Source organism: Rhipicephalus sanguineus, unplaced genomic scaffold (assembly GCF_013339695.2).
Source record: "Rhipicephalus sanguineus isolate Rsan-2018 unplaced genomic scaffold, BIME_Rsan_1.4 Seq6390, whole genome shotgun sequence".
Lineage (NCBI taxonomy): Eukaryota > Metazoa > Arthropoda > Arachnida > Ixodida > Ixodidae > Rhipicephalus > Rhipicephalus sanguineus.
In genome coordinates this window covers 20792-36877 of record NW_023615675.1, presented here as the reverse complement: position 1 = coordinate 36877, position 16086 = coordinate 20792, and the positions used below count along the sequence as shown (strand labels likewise).

At 47.1% G+C, this 16086-nt stretch overlaps 2 protein-coding genes across 2 annotated transcripts in view; one reads left to right on the top strand and one right to left on the bottom strand.

Moving 5' to 3' along the window:
- The window catches only part of LOC119377971 (NAD-dependent protein deacetylase sirtuin-2), a 43261-nt gene extending 32016 nt beyond the window's left edge, over positions 1 to 11245 (top strand). Inside the window, exons 9-13 of the mRNA XM_037647249.2 lie at positions 492 to 568; positions 3294 to 3413; positions 5467 to 5533; positions 8893 to 8974; positions 11134 to 11245. Of these exons, the coding sequence (XP_037503177.1) occupies positions 492 to 568; positions 3294 to 3413; positions 5467 to 5533; positions 8893 to 8974; positions 11134 to 11150 (363 nt within the window). The 3' untranslated portion in view covers positions 11151 to 11245. The remainder of the gene's footprint in view (positions 1 to 491; positions 569 to 3293; positions 3414 to 5466; positions 5534 to 8892; positions 8975 to 11133) is intronic.
- A 3703-nt stretch (positions 11246 to 14948) lies between these two features.
- Positions 14949 to 15632, bottom strand: LOC125756755 (uncharacterized). Its single transcript, XM_049411682.1, has one exon. The coding sequence runs from the start codon at positions 15630 to 15632 to the stop codon at positions 14949 to 14951; it is 684 nt and encodes a 227-aa protein (XP_049267639.1).
- Between the last annotated feature and the right edge of the window lie 454 nt (positions 15633 to 16086).

The following is a 16086-nucleotide window of genomic DNA, read 5'->3' as shown; positions in this document are numbered from 1 at the left end:
CTGTCCGGACTGCTTAGAGCCAGCCATTGTAACTATCAGTGAACAAGCCATGCATGCATGTTCAGTTCATGCGGGAAAACTGTTGCAGTAATGCGCAAAGAAAGTAATAACTGGGAGCACGCGAACCTGCAACAAATGCACCGACACGACCGCCATAAGCCCCTGGAGGCAGCAATCAGAATTAAGTGGTGCACCCTGATTGGTTGGGGCAGTTTGCCGTGCGTGCTAGACGCTTCCCTCGGCTACGCAAGAATATCTCCTCTCGGTGGATTGGCAGCACACGTGCAAATTTTCGACGCCACCCGGCGGTGTTCGCCGCTTGGATGCCGGAAATTTGCTCCATCAGGGTCGGGTTTTATCGCTCACTTGTTTGTGTGGCAATAAAGAGCTCAAGTAAGCTGGTGTTATGTGTTTCCCATCATGTTAACTAGCTGTGCTTGATGAAGCAACATCATTTACTTTCATTTCGCCTCTTTTTCCCATGCATCTAGGACTTTGCCAGGTGTGACCTGCTGCTCATCGTGGGCACTTCCTTGCAGGTGCAGCCATTCGCTGGACTTGTGGACAAGTGAGTTGCATTGAGCTTTTTCATTAAGTCGCACAGTGCGCGCTCACTGACAGCAGCACATAGCGTGCTGCTGCGAAGACAGCAGCACTGTGCCTGCTGTTGTCTTCGGTCTGGTTTATTGCCGCGGCAATATTTCATTCAGAGGCGCATTGTTGATATTGTAATAGCCTTCTACCTAACCTTTCGGTAGAGGTGGCGTGCGAGTCGCGCACATTTACTTGTTGGATACCTCGTGTTATTTGCAGTTTTTCTTGTAGTACACTCGCGACAATGTGTGTAGTAGAAAGCTAGGAGGCTGAGGTGTTTAGACACAGTCAATAGAGTTTATTCCCCATGCGAATGATGACGGGTGCGAGTGGGTGTTAACATGAAAATGGTGATGGGCCAGGCATGTAGACGAGGGTGGGGGGGAAGTGCTTATGGAGCCTCAGTCTCCGATCCTCCCCCCGAAATTTTTTTGTACTGTCATGCACCGCCGACCAAAGCAGAGCCACCTGCACCAGAAATCATCCTGGATTTTTTTCTAGAATTACTTTTCACAGTCGAAAGTGCACTTTGGTGCGAACATGGCTGACTTGTGCTGGTTGTCTTTGCCACCCCCATGCACCCAGTCCCACATACCCACAGAGTACGAGGTTTTCATAGCTTTTCGATGGCGGCTGCTCTCATCGTGGCTACCCCTGGTGGCCTTGTATTCGGCTGCACAGCACATGACCGTCAAAAATATCCCGCAAACAGAGGCTTAGTGTCACGGATTGCCATTTTGCGATACGGCGACTTGCTGAAAAATGGGCTCCGCTCTCCCATGCTGAGCTGTGCTGCCGCGAAGATGTAACTGTTGTTGACTAGCCGGACACTCGAGATTAAGCTGTACCTGACGATATTGCCAATATACGTCGCGGCGAGGACCTCTCGAACATGCTAGCAGAGAGCCAAGAAGGGGGTGGTCATTTTTGACGGCTGGCCAGTGACGTTTCGTTCTCTTGCCCCTGTACAGGGAGCGGGGAGTCGTTTTGGGCAGAGACGTCCGTCTTATTACCTCAGGCGATGAAATGGCAGTGTGCCGTGCAGGCTGGGAATGATGAAATGGCTCCGTTGCCGTGAGGAAACAGCAGGTGTAGGATGCGTACGACATCTCTTTAGACGCCGGAGACGTGAGGAAATCAGCCGTCACTTTTGCCTTGGATTAAAAAGGGGCACGGCGAATATATTTTATGGTAGAGTTTGATGACTAGAAGTGCGCGTGACTGGACACATATCAAGGTCTGCATTTCCACAGGTAGAGAATCTGGGGATCTGAAATGTTAATCAAGTGCAGGACATCGCCCTAATGACCAGTCCAGTCTGTACTCGTTTACAACCAAAAAAAAAAAAAAAAAAGTCAGCTCCACCCACAGAACCACGGTGTGCCTGCCCTTCACCTGTAAAATACGGTCGCTCTCGCTGGTTTCTGCTTGAACTGTGAGTACCTTTTCTCGGCTACTGCAAATACTATGCATATTAGGAGTTAAAGGTTCGTCCTTACTGCCTAAAATGTTACGTTTTGCTGAGCAGCGATTTCATAATCTCGATGAAATTTACCAGGATGTTCAAGTCTCCGACCTAAAACCAGCGACACAAACGTGTGTCAGTGGGAACTTCAGTTGTCTGAAGCAGTCAAGAAGTACCCGACGTCACAAAAATGAGTAAGCGCTATTGGATGCAACATTCATGCAAATCTTTTGTGGGAGGGACAGCGATGGCTATGTGCGGAGCTGACATTGTTTCTTAGGTTGTAACCAGTTATAGTCCAGCTTTTCCCGGCACAAGCCATGCTTCTTCCTCCCCGGTGTCGAGATGACCCGGCGCTGTACGTCGCGCTGGCATACATCACGGTGTCAGCTCTTTCTCATGGCCGGCCGTGACAGCCCTCGGGCCCGGGCCTCTCCTCCCGAGCTCGTTTCTGTCTGACTCCTAGTCGCCGCGGGGGAGATGCTCTCAGGCCTGCTGCGAGAGGGTCACGTGGTGCCATGGCAGGCGAATTCTCGTTCGCGTGCTCGGTGGTCCCCTTTGTGTGGTAGCCGATAGCGGCGCAGGCAAGAGTACTCGATCGGTCTTGCGGAGTTACCCTGTTTGGCCTGCAATCCCGTGACTATCGCACTGTGCTGCTTATTGGGTTAATAGACCGACCTTTGTTGACGTCCTGCCTCAAGTGTCCTTACTGCACCATAGCGGAGAATTGGCGAACCCGGCTGTAGCCTACATCTTTTTACGTTGTTGCGGTGGAGGAGCGTCACGTCCCTGCCCGGTCGCACTCGTAATAAGCCTTGTGCAAACCCTTCTCCCTCACAAATGGCGCCCAACGTGCCATCCTTCACAATACACGCAGAGGTTGACATGCGGACACCCCCCCCCCCCTGAACAAAATTTCTGGCTACACCATCTGCGATGGACTGCTGGTGAGTGTCAGCCAGCGTGAACATGGCAGAAAAATGAATGTCACTGGCAGCGAGTGTTCTAGGCAAGAACAATGGAGAAAAAGACGGGTGAAGGTTTTTTTATGTTGTCCTTGTATGCAGGAAAAAGTCTAACCAGCCCAATGTTCACTTCGGAAAGGAGGGTTCGCACTCTTCGGAATCTGAGCCTTTGTTCATCAAGTGTTGGCCAGTTTAGCTCAATGTTTCTGGAACCGCCTCAGTAGATGATAAGTAAGCTTTGCGTTAAATGATGCCAAGGTATTGCGCAGGGTGCACAACTCTATTCCTCGGCTCTTGATCAACTTGGAGAAATGCGGACAGGACAGCCTGGTCAGCAAGATCCTGGGACTTGGATGTGGCCTTGACTTTGACTCGGAGGCAAACTTCAGGCAAGTCCCCGAGGCAGTTACCTGAAACAAGCGTTTTTTCGGTTGTGCACATTTATGCCAAACATGTAAAACCTAAATAGTCTTAGTTTTCAGAATGTGCACGACAATGTTACAAGTAGTTTCCATAAATTTTGTTCCTGACTTTTGTTTTCACTCTGTTGCAATTGTCGACCATCTAAATGTAAACCCTTGAAGGTCATATCACAGTCAAGCTACTGTGTTTCGTAGGAATTTCTGCCGGCCTAAGCACGGTGTATTTCACGTAAACAAACAAAATACACTCCTGTGCTGTGGTGGCTAGAATGGCTAGGTGACGCATACGGGTGGCGAGCGCCGCTCCTCTGAGTCATGTCCGGCGCAAGTGGTGCTGCTCTCCGTAGTGCGATGCGTGGAATGCCCACTGCGCTGGGCCAGCTTGGCCGCGAGCACCTATTGTGGCTTTGCTGCACGCGAGAAAAATCTGCATTTATTTGAGTTCACGGCGCGTGTTTTCGCACAGATAAGTTAAAAGTGCAAGGGAGAACTTCGAGGCCTATAGTGAATAAAGTTGTACATGCAGTTTTAGCTCTAGAGAACGATTATCGCACCACACTCGATAGGGAGGGAACTCGTGATTATCGTACAATGCTCAAGCTCACGACGGTTGAGCGAAGGAGTGAATGAACGAAGGAGGGAGCACAACAGAAACACTCACAAACCTCATTATCCAAATCCAGGTTGCCAAAACAACATTGATTGCATATTGTGTTCAAGAAATAGGACTTTTCAACACATTCACAGAGAAATCACGCATAACTGAAACTAAAACTCACTGATAAAAAGGTTGAAGGCTCGGTCCCTACCAGCGGCAAGTTGTCTTTTCATCCACTTTAATTTCTTTACATTTATATCGTAATTACCACATTACAGTTAAAGATTACAAATAATGCCCCTATACTTTCATTGGCTTAATTGTCTGTTAGTGTCATAAAGTGCACCTTAATAATACATCAGGGCACACGAATGCCGAAAATGTATATAAAAGGGATGGAATACGACGTTACATGCTTCTCGCCACATGCTCTCTTTGTCCTATTGCACCAGCTGTGCACCGGGTTACACAGCATTGGCCTCACGTACATCACAGGCTAGGGCTCACATAGGGTGCACTTGCTCAGGTGCCCGCCAGGTGTCGCGTGTTTCACCCTTCCTCTAGAGTTACAGTATATGGTACCTTTAGGTAGTAGAGTTGCACGTAGGTCTGGCTAGCAAACACAGCTATGCGACGAAGTTGCACTCCGTATTTGCAGGCAACCTGCCCACCATGTTGCCAATTGACATGTCTGGCGTGTCGATGACCGGCGATAAACTTGGCTGTCAATGAACAGTTCACTCCAGCAGCAGCATTAAAAAATACAAAAGTTGGCCCGCGCATCAGCTCGTCCACAATGCGTGGTTCCTAGTGGCGTTTCAAAGACAGACGCGCAACTCTGCTACCTAATGATAGCATATACAGTAACTCTACCTTCCTCCTCCCTTCCCTCATACGTATAAGAGCATGTGCCTGCTTACGTCACCAGTTGCTCTTTTGGGTGTGCCATGGTACAGTGAATTAGAAGAGGTATAGTGGGCTCACAGGCATCAAACACATGACACCGCCAATGTCTTCTTGGGAATACACAAGCGTGTACGAACGCCGACGGCGAGTGCCACTAAGATGTGGCAGTTAGCGCCACTAACATGTGGCACTAACATGTGGCAGATAACATGTGTAGCAGTGTTTGTTGGTCACACCTGGTCACATTGAAATAAAGGAACAATTATGCACGGCAGTATTGACGTGCTGCTGGGCTAGTTTGGTCTTGCATATCTGATATGGATGCAAACAGGAAGACAGCACAGCCTTCGCATACTCTTGGGTATGTCCTGTGGTTCCGCTAATTCTGCCACAGAAGGGAGTGCATTGTAACACAGACGTCAAGTGATAGCTTCACATTATGCTCCATGTGAATGTGTACTATTATATGTAAAAGCCTCGGTGGTGATACAGTGATTGATGATGTTTTGGCTGCAGAGATGTGGCACTCATCGGCACTTGCGACAATGGCTGTCGGGAGATGGCTGACCGACTGGGATGGAAGGTGAGTTGCTTCACACAGTATATTGCATACAGTCAGCTTTGCCACTTGTATTATGGTGCGTTACTGCCAAGCTCAGCTTGCGGCCCTCTGCTAGAAGTCTGCCGCAGGGAAACTTGCGAGAATAGTGACAATCTTGAGTTCTTAGAAATTTGTACCGCTCTAAGGTTGTAGGCAGTGGCATAAATCCAGAAGAATAACAAAGCGGGACGCACATCTTGCTAGCGCATCCATTTTGTTTGTATATATATAAACAAAATGGCCGTGCTAGCAAGATGTGCGATATATATATATATATATATATATATATATATATATATATATATATATATATATATATATATATATAGTGTCTTACTTTTAATTAATTAAAAATTAATATCATGCCTAGAAATGAAAATTTTTAAATATGTGCATGCTTTTGCACCTCACGTAACCAGTCAAACGGCTACACAACTGAAGGGCACTGAACAAAGGTACACATTGCAAACTAAACAGGCGTTAAGAAAGTTGAAGACTTATTGTGTACAAGTCAGTAATGACTACCTAGGGGATAACATATGCATTCGACTAGCATAGCCCTTGGTTTCCTAGCTTTTGACATTTGTATAGGGTTAAAAAATGAGAGCGCAGTTCTGGCTCGTGCTGACAAAGTTTTTCACCAACTCTGGCTACCTTATGAGGTCTGTGGGGTTACAATGTCTTGATGGACGTGTGCCAGAGCCATGCAGTTCAGGTGTGCTTCCCCCATCGTACTAGTACACAGCCATGTATTTAGTCTTTTCAAGGCACTGAATGATAGCTCCGCTTCACAGAAAAAGACCGGCATCAGCAAGTTGATCCTGACAACGCTGCCTATACTTTATCGTAGAATAACTAACAGCACAACAGGGTTATATTAGCGCTGTGTCCTTTTCTTCTTACTGTCCGTATTCTAGTCTTGTTGCGCTGTTAGTTATTTCATGATGAACAGTGGCATAAATCATGGGGGGGGACATCCTGACCCCCCCCCCCTTGTCTTCAAGCTGGGGGGGGACACCCCATGCAAGTGTCCCGCCCCCACTTCGAGATTTGTCTTTCAAACATCATATTGCTTGCCATTCGGGGTCATTCAGACAAGGAAGGAAACTTCCAACAGTATCTCATGTCACGCAAATACAATGGAGAATTCACGGCCTGGATGAAAGGCATCACGACATTGTGTACTTCTCCACAGCTTCAGAACAAAATAATTGATTCGGAAAGGCCACCAAAAAGGTACTCAGTGTTCCAACAGACTACTACACTGTCATCATAGATGGCACGCAGGCATTGCTTGCTTCGAACAAGACAGCATTTCTGTGTGCTATGTTGCTGAAGAACTGTGCCCAGTTCAGGTTTTTCTAGGTGCTTGTGCCCTGCCGAAAACAAAAGGAGAGATTATTGCTTTGGCTGTTATTAATTTCTTGGACATGGTGGGGATGACTTTCATTGGCTGCTGTGTTCAAACATACGACAGGGCTGCCAAGATGAACGGGAAGCAAAAGGTATGTCAAGCGATTATAAGATCGGAAAATCCACTTGTAGTTTACTTTCACTGCGGATACCACAGCTCCAGTCTAGCAGGTGGTGATGTATCCAACTTCTGTCCAGAACTTGTCCTTCTGTACAGGCCTCCAGAAGCAAATGTGGACATGATACGACGATAACATAACATCAATATAGGCAAAGTCGCGTCTTGTGTGAGCTTGTACTCGAAGAGCACTGCAACCTCAAATCCATGGATGACCTGGCAGCGTTACTCTGAAACATGCACACGTCCACCCACCAGTATTTGAAGTATAGCAGAATCGTGAGTTGGGCTAGTTGGTGGATGTTCATCGTCAGTGGCGTAAATCCAGAAAAATCACAAAGGGGGACATATCTTGCCATGGCGACTATTTTTTTAAATATATAGGTTTTATTTTAATATAAAAAATGAAAATCAGATTTCGAAATAAAACAAAAAAAGCTGGCATTATTTTTTTAAATAGCATGGTCATAATAGAGCAGTCGAATTTGTACTTCATTGTCAATGGCTTCCTCCCAATCCTCGACATAAATTAATGCCGGTAGATGATCGGGGATTCTTTATTTGCACCTTAAAGTCCAGCGCAATAAAACATTTGCAGCGCGTCAACCTATAGCATTTATTAAAGCTCGTGCTGTACAGTGCCATTTGAGACGAAAAAGAGTTTTCACTTTTGTGCTTCCCATCTGCTCTTTGAAAGGGCTTCAGAATGCAGAGTTTGTTTTACGGAGGGTGCGCTGTGCATAACTATCAAGCAAATTGAGTATGATGTTTGAGAGATGAATCTCAAGGGGGGACACTTGAAAGGATTTTCTCCCTCCAGCCTGAGCATGGGGTAGGTGGGGAGTCAAGACCCCCCTGACCCCCCCATGATTTAAGCCAGTGGTCAGTAATAACAGTAAAAAGGCCTTAAAGATATGGGCGAAATTTTGTTTGGCCCAAACTGCAGCGAGTCCTTCCTGCTGTGTTATCAGTCGGCTATTTCATAGCCGTTAATGTGTGAATTTCATATGCAAGTTTACTCAGTTGCGACCCAGTGAATAAATACATGCTCCACCCCGTGAATTGCGGCGTGCCTGCCATTCATCTGTGTGAGAGAGTCGCATTGTTTTCCGTTTTAACTGTAAGTACTTTTTCTCCGCTAGTGTAAGCACTAGCTGTATTACAAATTAAAAGGTCGACGTCGCTACTTAAAATGCTACATTTCGCTGAGCAGTGATGGAACATTTGCTGAAATTTGTCGGGAAGCTCAATTTTTCGACGAAAACCTAGCGACACGAACACGTGTCTGAATGGGAGATTCATCTACAGGGTTCTTGCTAAAGGCGCTTGACTGTCACCGAAATGACCGAATGCATTTGGCATAGCGTATCTATGCAAATTCTCTCTTGGTGGGGCAGCAACGACTGTGGGCAGAGCTGACGTTTATTTCTATAGGTTGTAACCGACTATAGCCCCTCGCGTAAAGCGTTATCATGCCGCAAAAGAACATCACCGATTCCAAGACCGCTATCATCGGTGCGCGGGAAAGTAGGTTCGTTCTCATCGAAGTGGCAGAGGATGGCTCCTGATGTTAAGACACGTTTGAGTTCATTTCGCTTCACTTTAGGCTTGCCAAACGCTGTTACCATAAATCAATGTCAGGCATATTGGTGATTCACGGTTTATAACGAAGGCATGCTTGTACAATTTCCAAGTAGGTTGGTAGCAAAGCACAACTCGTGCTATATGACTGTTTCAGCAAGACATTGTGGTTCGCTGTTGTTAAGTAAATCACGGATAGTATCAGCTGGCATGCATTGTTTGTTTCCAGGATGACTTGATGAAGCTGATTGACCAGGCAGAAGCAACCAACTCTGAGGAAACAGCATCCCAAGAGAAATGCCAGCATGTAGGTAAGCTAAAGAAGCAGGAATGTCAGCTCCTGGGGCCGTCGGGGCCTGGCCTGCCAGCACATTTCAGTGTGCCGGTCATTTCAACCCTCCTGAGACTCTTCCTAGCGCAAGCAGTGAAGCGCCTTGGTGGCTGGTCCCTTTGAATATGACAACATCAGAAAGATTTTATTTTAGTTTGGTTTCGGCAAAAGGATTGTATCATCCCAACGATTCAGTAATAATAATAATAATAATAATAATAATAATAATATTATTAATATATATTAATAATAATAATATTATTATTATTATTAATAATAATCGCATGGCAATAGGTAAATAATAGCGCATGTTTTTTTTCCGCTCCACGGAGCCAAAGCGTAGTCACTGCTTTTGCTGTAAGGTTCTAACTGAACTAGTTGGAACCTTAAACAAAAGTTATGGTCACTAACAATACCAAATAATGCAAATAAATCCATGTACCTAAGCCTCTGTGATGTGCTACAGCTTCGCTGATGATTCACTTTGACAGGGTGGAATGGAAGCTGTATATTGTGTTTGTTTTACCCGCATACATTCCTGTGGTTGTAGAATATTCAGTAGGAAGAAAGCGCTACACGTGTGGACAGGAAGGATTGGGGATGTGAGGAAAAGCGGCGCTTCTATCCACACCCGCCAAAGCTGCACAGCAGGCAGCATACCCTGGGTGACATATGTTTAGTCGCCATAGCAGTGGTTCTCAGTTACGGATGTTTTGTGGACCCCGTGTGAATCTTTCGAAGCAATGAGGGACCCCTTGCCGTGAGAAGGAAAAAAAAAGTCACAGTTTCGCTGCAACGGCGAAGCAATGAATGCGATATCAACAAATTGGAATGAAGCGCGAACAACGGAAAGCAGCTCGAAATTTCCAGCGCGTCGCTTAAGCGCAAAGGACGCACGAAAAGAACACACACAGGAAAAGCGCGAACTATCAAGTGTCACAGTTATTTATTTCTGTTTGAACAGCGTGCTCGTTTCGCAAACGCAGCCGCTGCAGCGAGCGAAGTGACCTTCGTACGCTCTGTAACTTCAGCGCGAACATCGCTGTGAAAGCACAAGCCATACAACCCCCCCCCCCCCCCCTCCTCCCTCCAGGAGATAAGCGCGCACGCAGGCGACCACGCCCTGTAGGGCGAAGTGCACGGAGGTGCGCGCGCGCGCAACGCTACGAGCGGGGCGATGACCTTTAAAGCGCGCCGCTCGCACACTTCGCGCCATCTCGCTGGTGAGCAAGAAAGCACGCTGGAGTAAATGGTGTATATAAATAGCTCGCCGTTAGCATGCTGAAAGACGGTACTCTTCGTGGCCTAGCTGTCTGACGCCGCGCGCTGCGGAGCGAGAGGTCGCCCGTTCAATTCCGCGCGTCGGAAAGTATTTCTGAATTATTTTTTTGTGCCTTATATATATATATATATATATATATATATATATATATATGTACGGGACATGAAGGCGACGCCGACGGCAAAAACCAGCCGAGAGTGTCCATATAATTGCTATCGCAATAAAAGGGGGATGAGGGGGGAGTTGTAAAATAACCCAACATGCAACGTGAAGTAGGTGCCTTTTATCTCTCTCTGGCAAAGAATGGTCAAACTAAAGACGTCGATTCGATCTCAACAGCTTGTCAATAAGTTGTGCGGTCTGCAGCCACATTCAGCCTGTTTCTATCTGTGTTTGTTCTTCAAATATGCAAGCCTAGAAAAAGTATGCCCGCGTGCATATGTCATAGAAACTGCAACAAATGCTTTACAGCCATCTCATGGAGAACGGGAAACAAAAGTCAACTCCGCCGCAATGCAAAACTATTATGCGGTGAAGAGTATACCGAAAAAAAAAGAAAAAAATCAGAAGGGTCCACTGTCACAGGACATAGTGTGCGTCCAGAAAAACGCTTTTTTTTTTTCGAAAATGGGATTTCGCGGACCCCCAGAAATGGCTTCGCGGACCCCCATTTTTGTACCACTGCACTATAGCCTCTTCAAAAGCACTAGGGGTGTTTGCGTTCATATCGCATGCTCAGAGGCAACACATCAGGAACATGAATGTTTTCAGCGCTGCAAAAACACTCGTGTCTGCTTGATGTTGGCTAATTTCTGTGTTTCTCACTCCTTTTCACTTCCCGTCCCATTATTCTCCAGAGGCGCCGAAGAAGTGATGAGAGCAAGTGATGGACAACCGCGCCTAACTTTCAAGTGCTTGTGGATGTGCAGGAGTAACGGCCATTTGTCATAAAGGTTGCTTTGTTGTTCATTGAGTTTCTGTTGACAACATCTGTTGCTACACATCTGAGGGCACACCATTGGTGTTTTCAATGTGACACCGTTGCTGGCCTCGTATAAACTACTACTGCTTTGTGTGTTACCTTTCTTTCAGCATTAATGCCAGTGTTGGTGTTTTATCATTTACGGTGTGGATTGAGATTCCTCTTTAGTTTGCCAAAAACGTCTCAAGTCTGAAGTAACGGTACTGGCGAGTTGTTGACCGTGTTGGTTGCCATTCGGATATGGTATGGTACGGTTGCAACAATTACGTACGGTTGATGTACGTAATTGTTGCTGGTTCGCACACCACATTTCGCTCACTTATATGGCATAATAATATAGCTCAATAGATTAATGCAGCATAATATAAGCTGCACATGTGGCCTGTGGAACTCGATCATTAACGGTATTTAATCGCCCATCGTCGAATTTTAGCAGGATTAATATCTGACAAGAGCACACAGGGCACATGCGCAGATGTGGGTTTGGAGGAAGCAATTTGTTTCTTCCACTTTTATTTCATTTTAATACATTGATATGTTCCCAGTATAATTAAAACGCTAACTTTCCAAGTTTTCGTTGCCTTGTGGCTACGTATATGATTGTGACCAACAGCTAGGGCGAATATGTAAGATCAATGGGCCAGTTGTATACTGGCAAAACTCTTGGTATATTAAATTTCCTGTTTTTGTTTACAACTATGTCTCCATTATGTCATCACTTTCTATTGTCACGTAGCCAAGTACGATGGCGGGTTCTTTCAGAAAACAAGTTTTATTAGAGCGAACTTGTGTTCCGCAACAGATTCACATAAAAATTCGGGCGGCGAAGAAGAGCCGACAAAACGACGTGCGTAGGCGACCGTCGGCGGAAAAGGAATCCCGCGGCGTTATTCTTTCCGCAACCCTCGGATCAAAGGCCGAGACAGACGGTACGATTTTCCATCCGATGCGACGTCCGGCGCTGCGATGCGGCAGCCGGAATGGTGACGTTTCGTGACGTTTCATCGCATCGGATCGCCGCATCGCATGTCCGGCGTGGGCAGATATTTTCGCCGCCGCATCGGACCGTCGGAAAGCCGCAGCCAATGACAGCTCGGAGACGCGTGTCGTCACGCAGCTGGTGGCGTCCTCTCCATGTCGCCGCTCCGGTCACCGTGGCCAAGGCGCGTCGATGGAGTCGAGCCTCGGAGCATTTGCCGACATCGCCGCTCGCGGCGGCGTGATAAACATCGAGTACATTTTGTTTGTGACGTGAAATAATTCCTGTTTGAATAAAGTGATGTTTGAAGTGTGTCATTTCTGCAAGGCCATTTCGCAGGAGCGACACCGTCGTCTCGGCGAGCCGGCTCGCTTCGCTTGGAGGAATGGAAGTGGAATAAAGCGCCTTTTGCACGGAATGGAATGGGAATGAAATTGCGTATTTTTCCGAAAGTAGAGCACATTTTCGTCTACGTGCTGTCTTTCAAACTTCAAACATTAGTAAGTCAGAGCCTTGAATTTAACGATAAAGAAGTACTTTTAAAATGGCTTGCCTGATTACAAGCACGGTACGTTTATAAGCAACGCGCCTACTACAAACCGAGGCATAAGCTAGTGTACAAACAAATGCATTATCATAGCAGATACAGAAGGGAGAAACAAATTACCCCTGCACGTTGGTACCCATCCATGCTTGCGAGTTGCACTTGACAAGCGTGAGTGCTGATGAGCAGTGCGGCCCAGTGTTCCGTATTCAATGCAAAGTCACTAGGTGCCCAAGCGGTGCAATGTTCCAACTAATACCAGCAAACCTATAGGCCTTTGTTCCCCAATAACCAAATCTTAGTTTTCTCCATATTCACGACCGCTCCAGACGCGTGGCAAAACTGCTTAGTCTTCTTGAATACTACTTTTTTCAGCATAAAAATATGCTATGTCGTCATTTAAGCATTAACACATTTATTTAGGCTTAAATAATATTAAAACATCACCATTCGTTCAAACATGCTGACCATGCAAATACTGTAGGTAGCGGGAGAACTGAGAACTGCCCCTATGGCAGGGGCGTAGCCAGAAATTTTTTTCGGGGGGGGGGGGGGGTTCAACCATACTTATGTATGTTCGTGCGTGCGTTTGTATGTGTGCGTGCCTATATACGCAAGCAAAATTGAAAATTTTCGGGGGGGGTTTGAACCCCCCCCAACCCCCCCCCCCTTGGCTACGCCCCTGCCCTATGGGAATAAGTAGGGTGGTTGTACTGCACGAGATATGTCACCAAGCTACTATCCCTCGACATTGGTAACGTCTTTTGCGTACTTTTGCAGTTCTTAATGCATCTGATCACATCAGCTTTATGGGGGCGTTCATTCTTAAACCGCTAAAACTGTCAAGATGCCTTTCCTATGTTGAGGAATTACAGGAATGGGATTGAACTGCCTGACCATTCCCGGAGTGGGAATGGGCTAAGTTTTTTTCATTTCGAAGAATTGAAAGGAGTGGAATTGCAGCAAGTTCTAATTCCCCGGAATGGAATTGGAATAGAATGGAGGCGCCCATTCGCAACACTGCTTCCCACCCACTGCAAATTGCTCAGCCATAATTCATCATCATCATCAGCCACAGCACATAGTGCACATAATGCCTTACAGATGTGTAGCGGGTACCACGATTCTCCGAAGAATGACGAAAAATGGCATAGTGGGAACTTCGCTACTTCAGAAAAATTACGATGATTTATGGCGTAGTGGGTACCTTGCATGTGTACTTGTATTAGTTGCCTTAAGAGACTCTACAACGGGCTCTACAAAGTCCGCTCTTCCAGCTTTCGCTGTGACTGTGCTGCGTGTTCCGCACAGGCCTGGCGACCTTTTTTATCAGAACAGCGGTCTCGCACATCAGAGAGTACACTCAATGACGTGCTGCTTCTGAGTTCGTGCTCACTCCCTTGACACAAAGTATTGAGCCCACTGAAAAAATTCGTACTTGCCTTTTGAGGAAATAAATACTATGACTTTGAAATTAATACTGGTTTGTGCTAGTTGGTAGGAATTCGTGGTACAGTTACTTCTGCTCCTCTGAAAAACGTGTTTTACACGTCCCACTTTCTTAAGAGGAGGTCAAGTAACTACATCAACAAATCCAATGTTTTTTATGATCATCTTCAAATTTTTGCATAAAAAAACCGTTACGAACCATTACGGCTCTTTTCATTCCGGAACAGAAACGGAACGGAACTTTTTGCAGTGGAACGAAACTAAAACCTCAACGAAAAACATTTCTTTCCGACACCCTGGTCTAAACACGGCATAAGTTCAAGGGAAAATATAGGTTTGAAGTGAGAAATCGCTGAATACCATAATCGTCCAAACCATCAAATGTTGTGGGCCATGCTATACTACACAGCCCCCCAGAGCTGCTGTCTAAACCTCTGCCAACATAGTGGTATCGCAAAACATGCATTCGCGGAGCTTTCTGAAACAAATGCATGCTGAAATGTCATGCATTGTTAGGTGAACAAAAGCTTGCTGCACAGCTTGCTGCGGCAGTGCTGCAGTTTGCACTAGTGAATACAATTCAGTGATTAGCAAGAGCATGTTTATAAATCACATAATTTAATGCACAAGTGTTCGTTTGAGCAAAGTTTAGACATGCTGTCATTGTCAAAATGACCTCTCAATACGGCACCCACGCGGCCCTTCAGTGTCCATGCTCTCATTTATGGAGATCGAAGCGCATTTTCTTGTGCGTGTTGCTTCCCGAACCGACCGACTCGCGGCCTCGCTTTTTGGACATCTTCATCGGCCGCAATCTCTCTCCGCGGGTTCGTCCGATGGCTCGCAGGCCCGCCCTGCCAGTCTCGAGCGCCGCAGGTTCGTTGCTTGAGCGGCGTTGTTTCTTTGCCGCGGGCCTTGAGCTCGCACTGGTGGAAAGCGTAGCAGTGGAACGCAGTCGCTTCCGGCTGCCACGCGTGTTACGACGTGCTGGTGCGGCCGCCGGAATATCTGGTTCCGCAGTGGCGACGGTACGACGCCTCTTGGACCGTCGTACTCCGCTCGTTGTCGATGGCAGGCTGCCTTGCTTGCGTTTCTTCGCCTTGCTGTTGGACGCACGTCGGGGAGCCCGGGCTGACACTGGTCGCTTCTGTGGTGCCCTCGCGACACTATCGCCGTCGGCCTCCACCGAGCGTCTTCCCTTGCGGCTGCTTCGCCTGGGACCTCGCTGGTTCTCACCAGTGCCATTTAGCATCCCTGCTGTAGCGCAGCTGACGGACCCTCTCCCGTCTCGATTGTTTTCGCGCCCATCAGCTGAACGGTGTCCGCTGTCGACCAGTGGCGCTTCTTCACGGCGCGGTCGCTTGCGGAGCTGGCGTTCATGAGTGCTGGCGGGGGAACGCATGTCGGCACTAGTCCTCTTTCGCTTCTCACTAACGCGCATGTTAACTCGGCTCGAGGACGCAAGACTTTCCACATACGTCACATTATTCTCCCGAGAACGCAGCGTGCGGCTCGTTGATGAAGGCTCTACTAGGATGAATCCAGACTGGCGTTTGCCACATACCTGCCCTGAGGTTAGAGCTCCACTTTGAGGCTGAGCTCCGCAATGTTTGCTCACAAGCTCTTGTCCCATGTCTCCGCTGCGGTCGGGTTCCTGCTGTACACGAGCGGCACGCATAAATGGTATCCCTGTTATGAAATCTGACTATGCCGGCCTTCTGCAGAATGAAACGAGTGAAAGAGGAACTCGAGTCGGTCGCTTCCTCTTTGTCTCTGATCTGGATGACCCACTTCCTCTGCGCCTTCTGAGACTCCTAGCAGTAATGATAAGAAGTGTGTTAATTAACAAACGCAAC

What these genes read in the sequence shown, in the direction of transcription:
- LOC125756755 (XM_049411682.1), bottom strand. Translation starts at nt 15,632, where the DNA reads ATGCGTTCCCCCGCCAGCACTCATGAACGCCAGCTCCGCAAGCGACCG.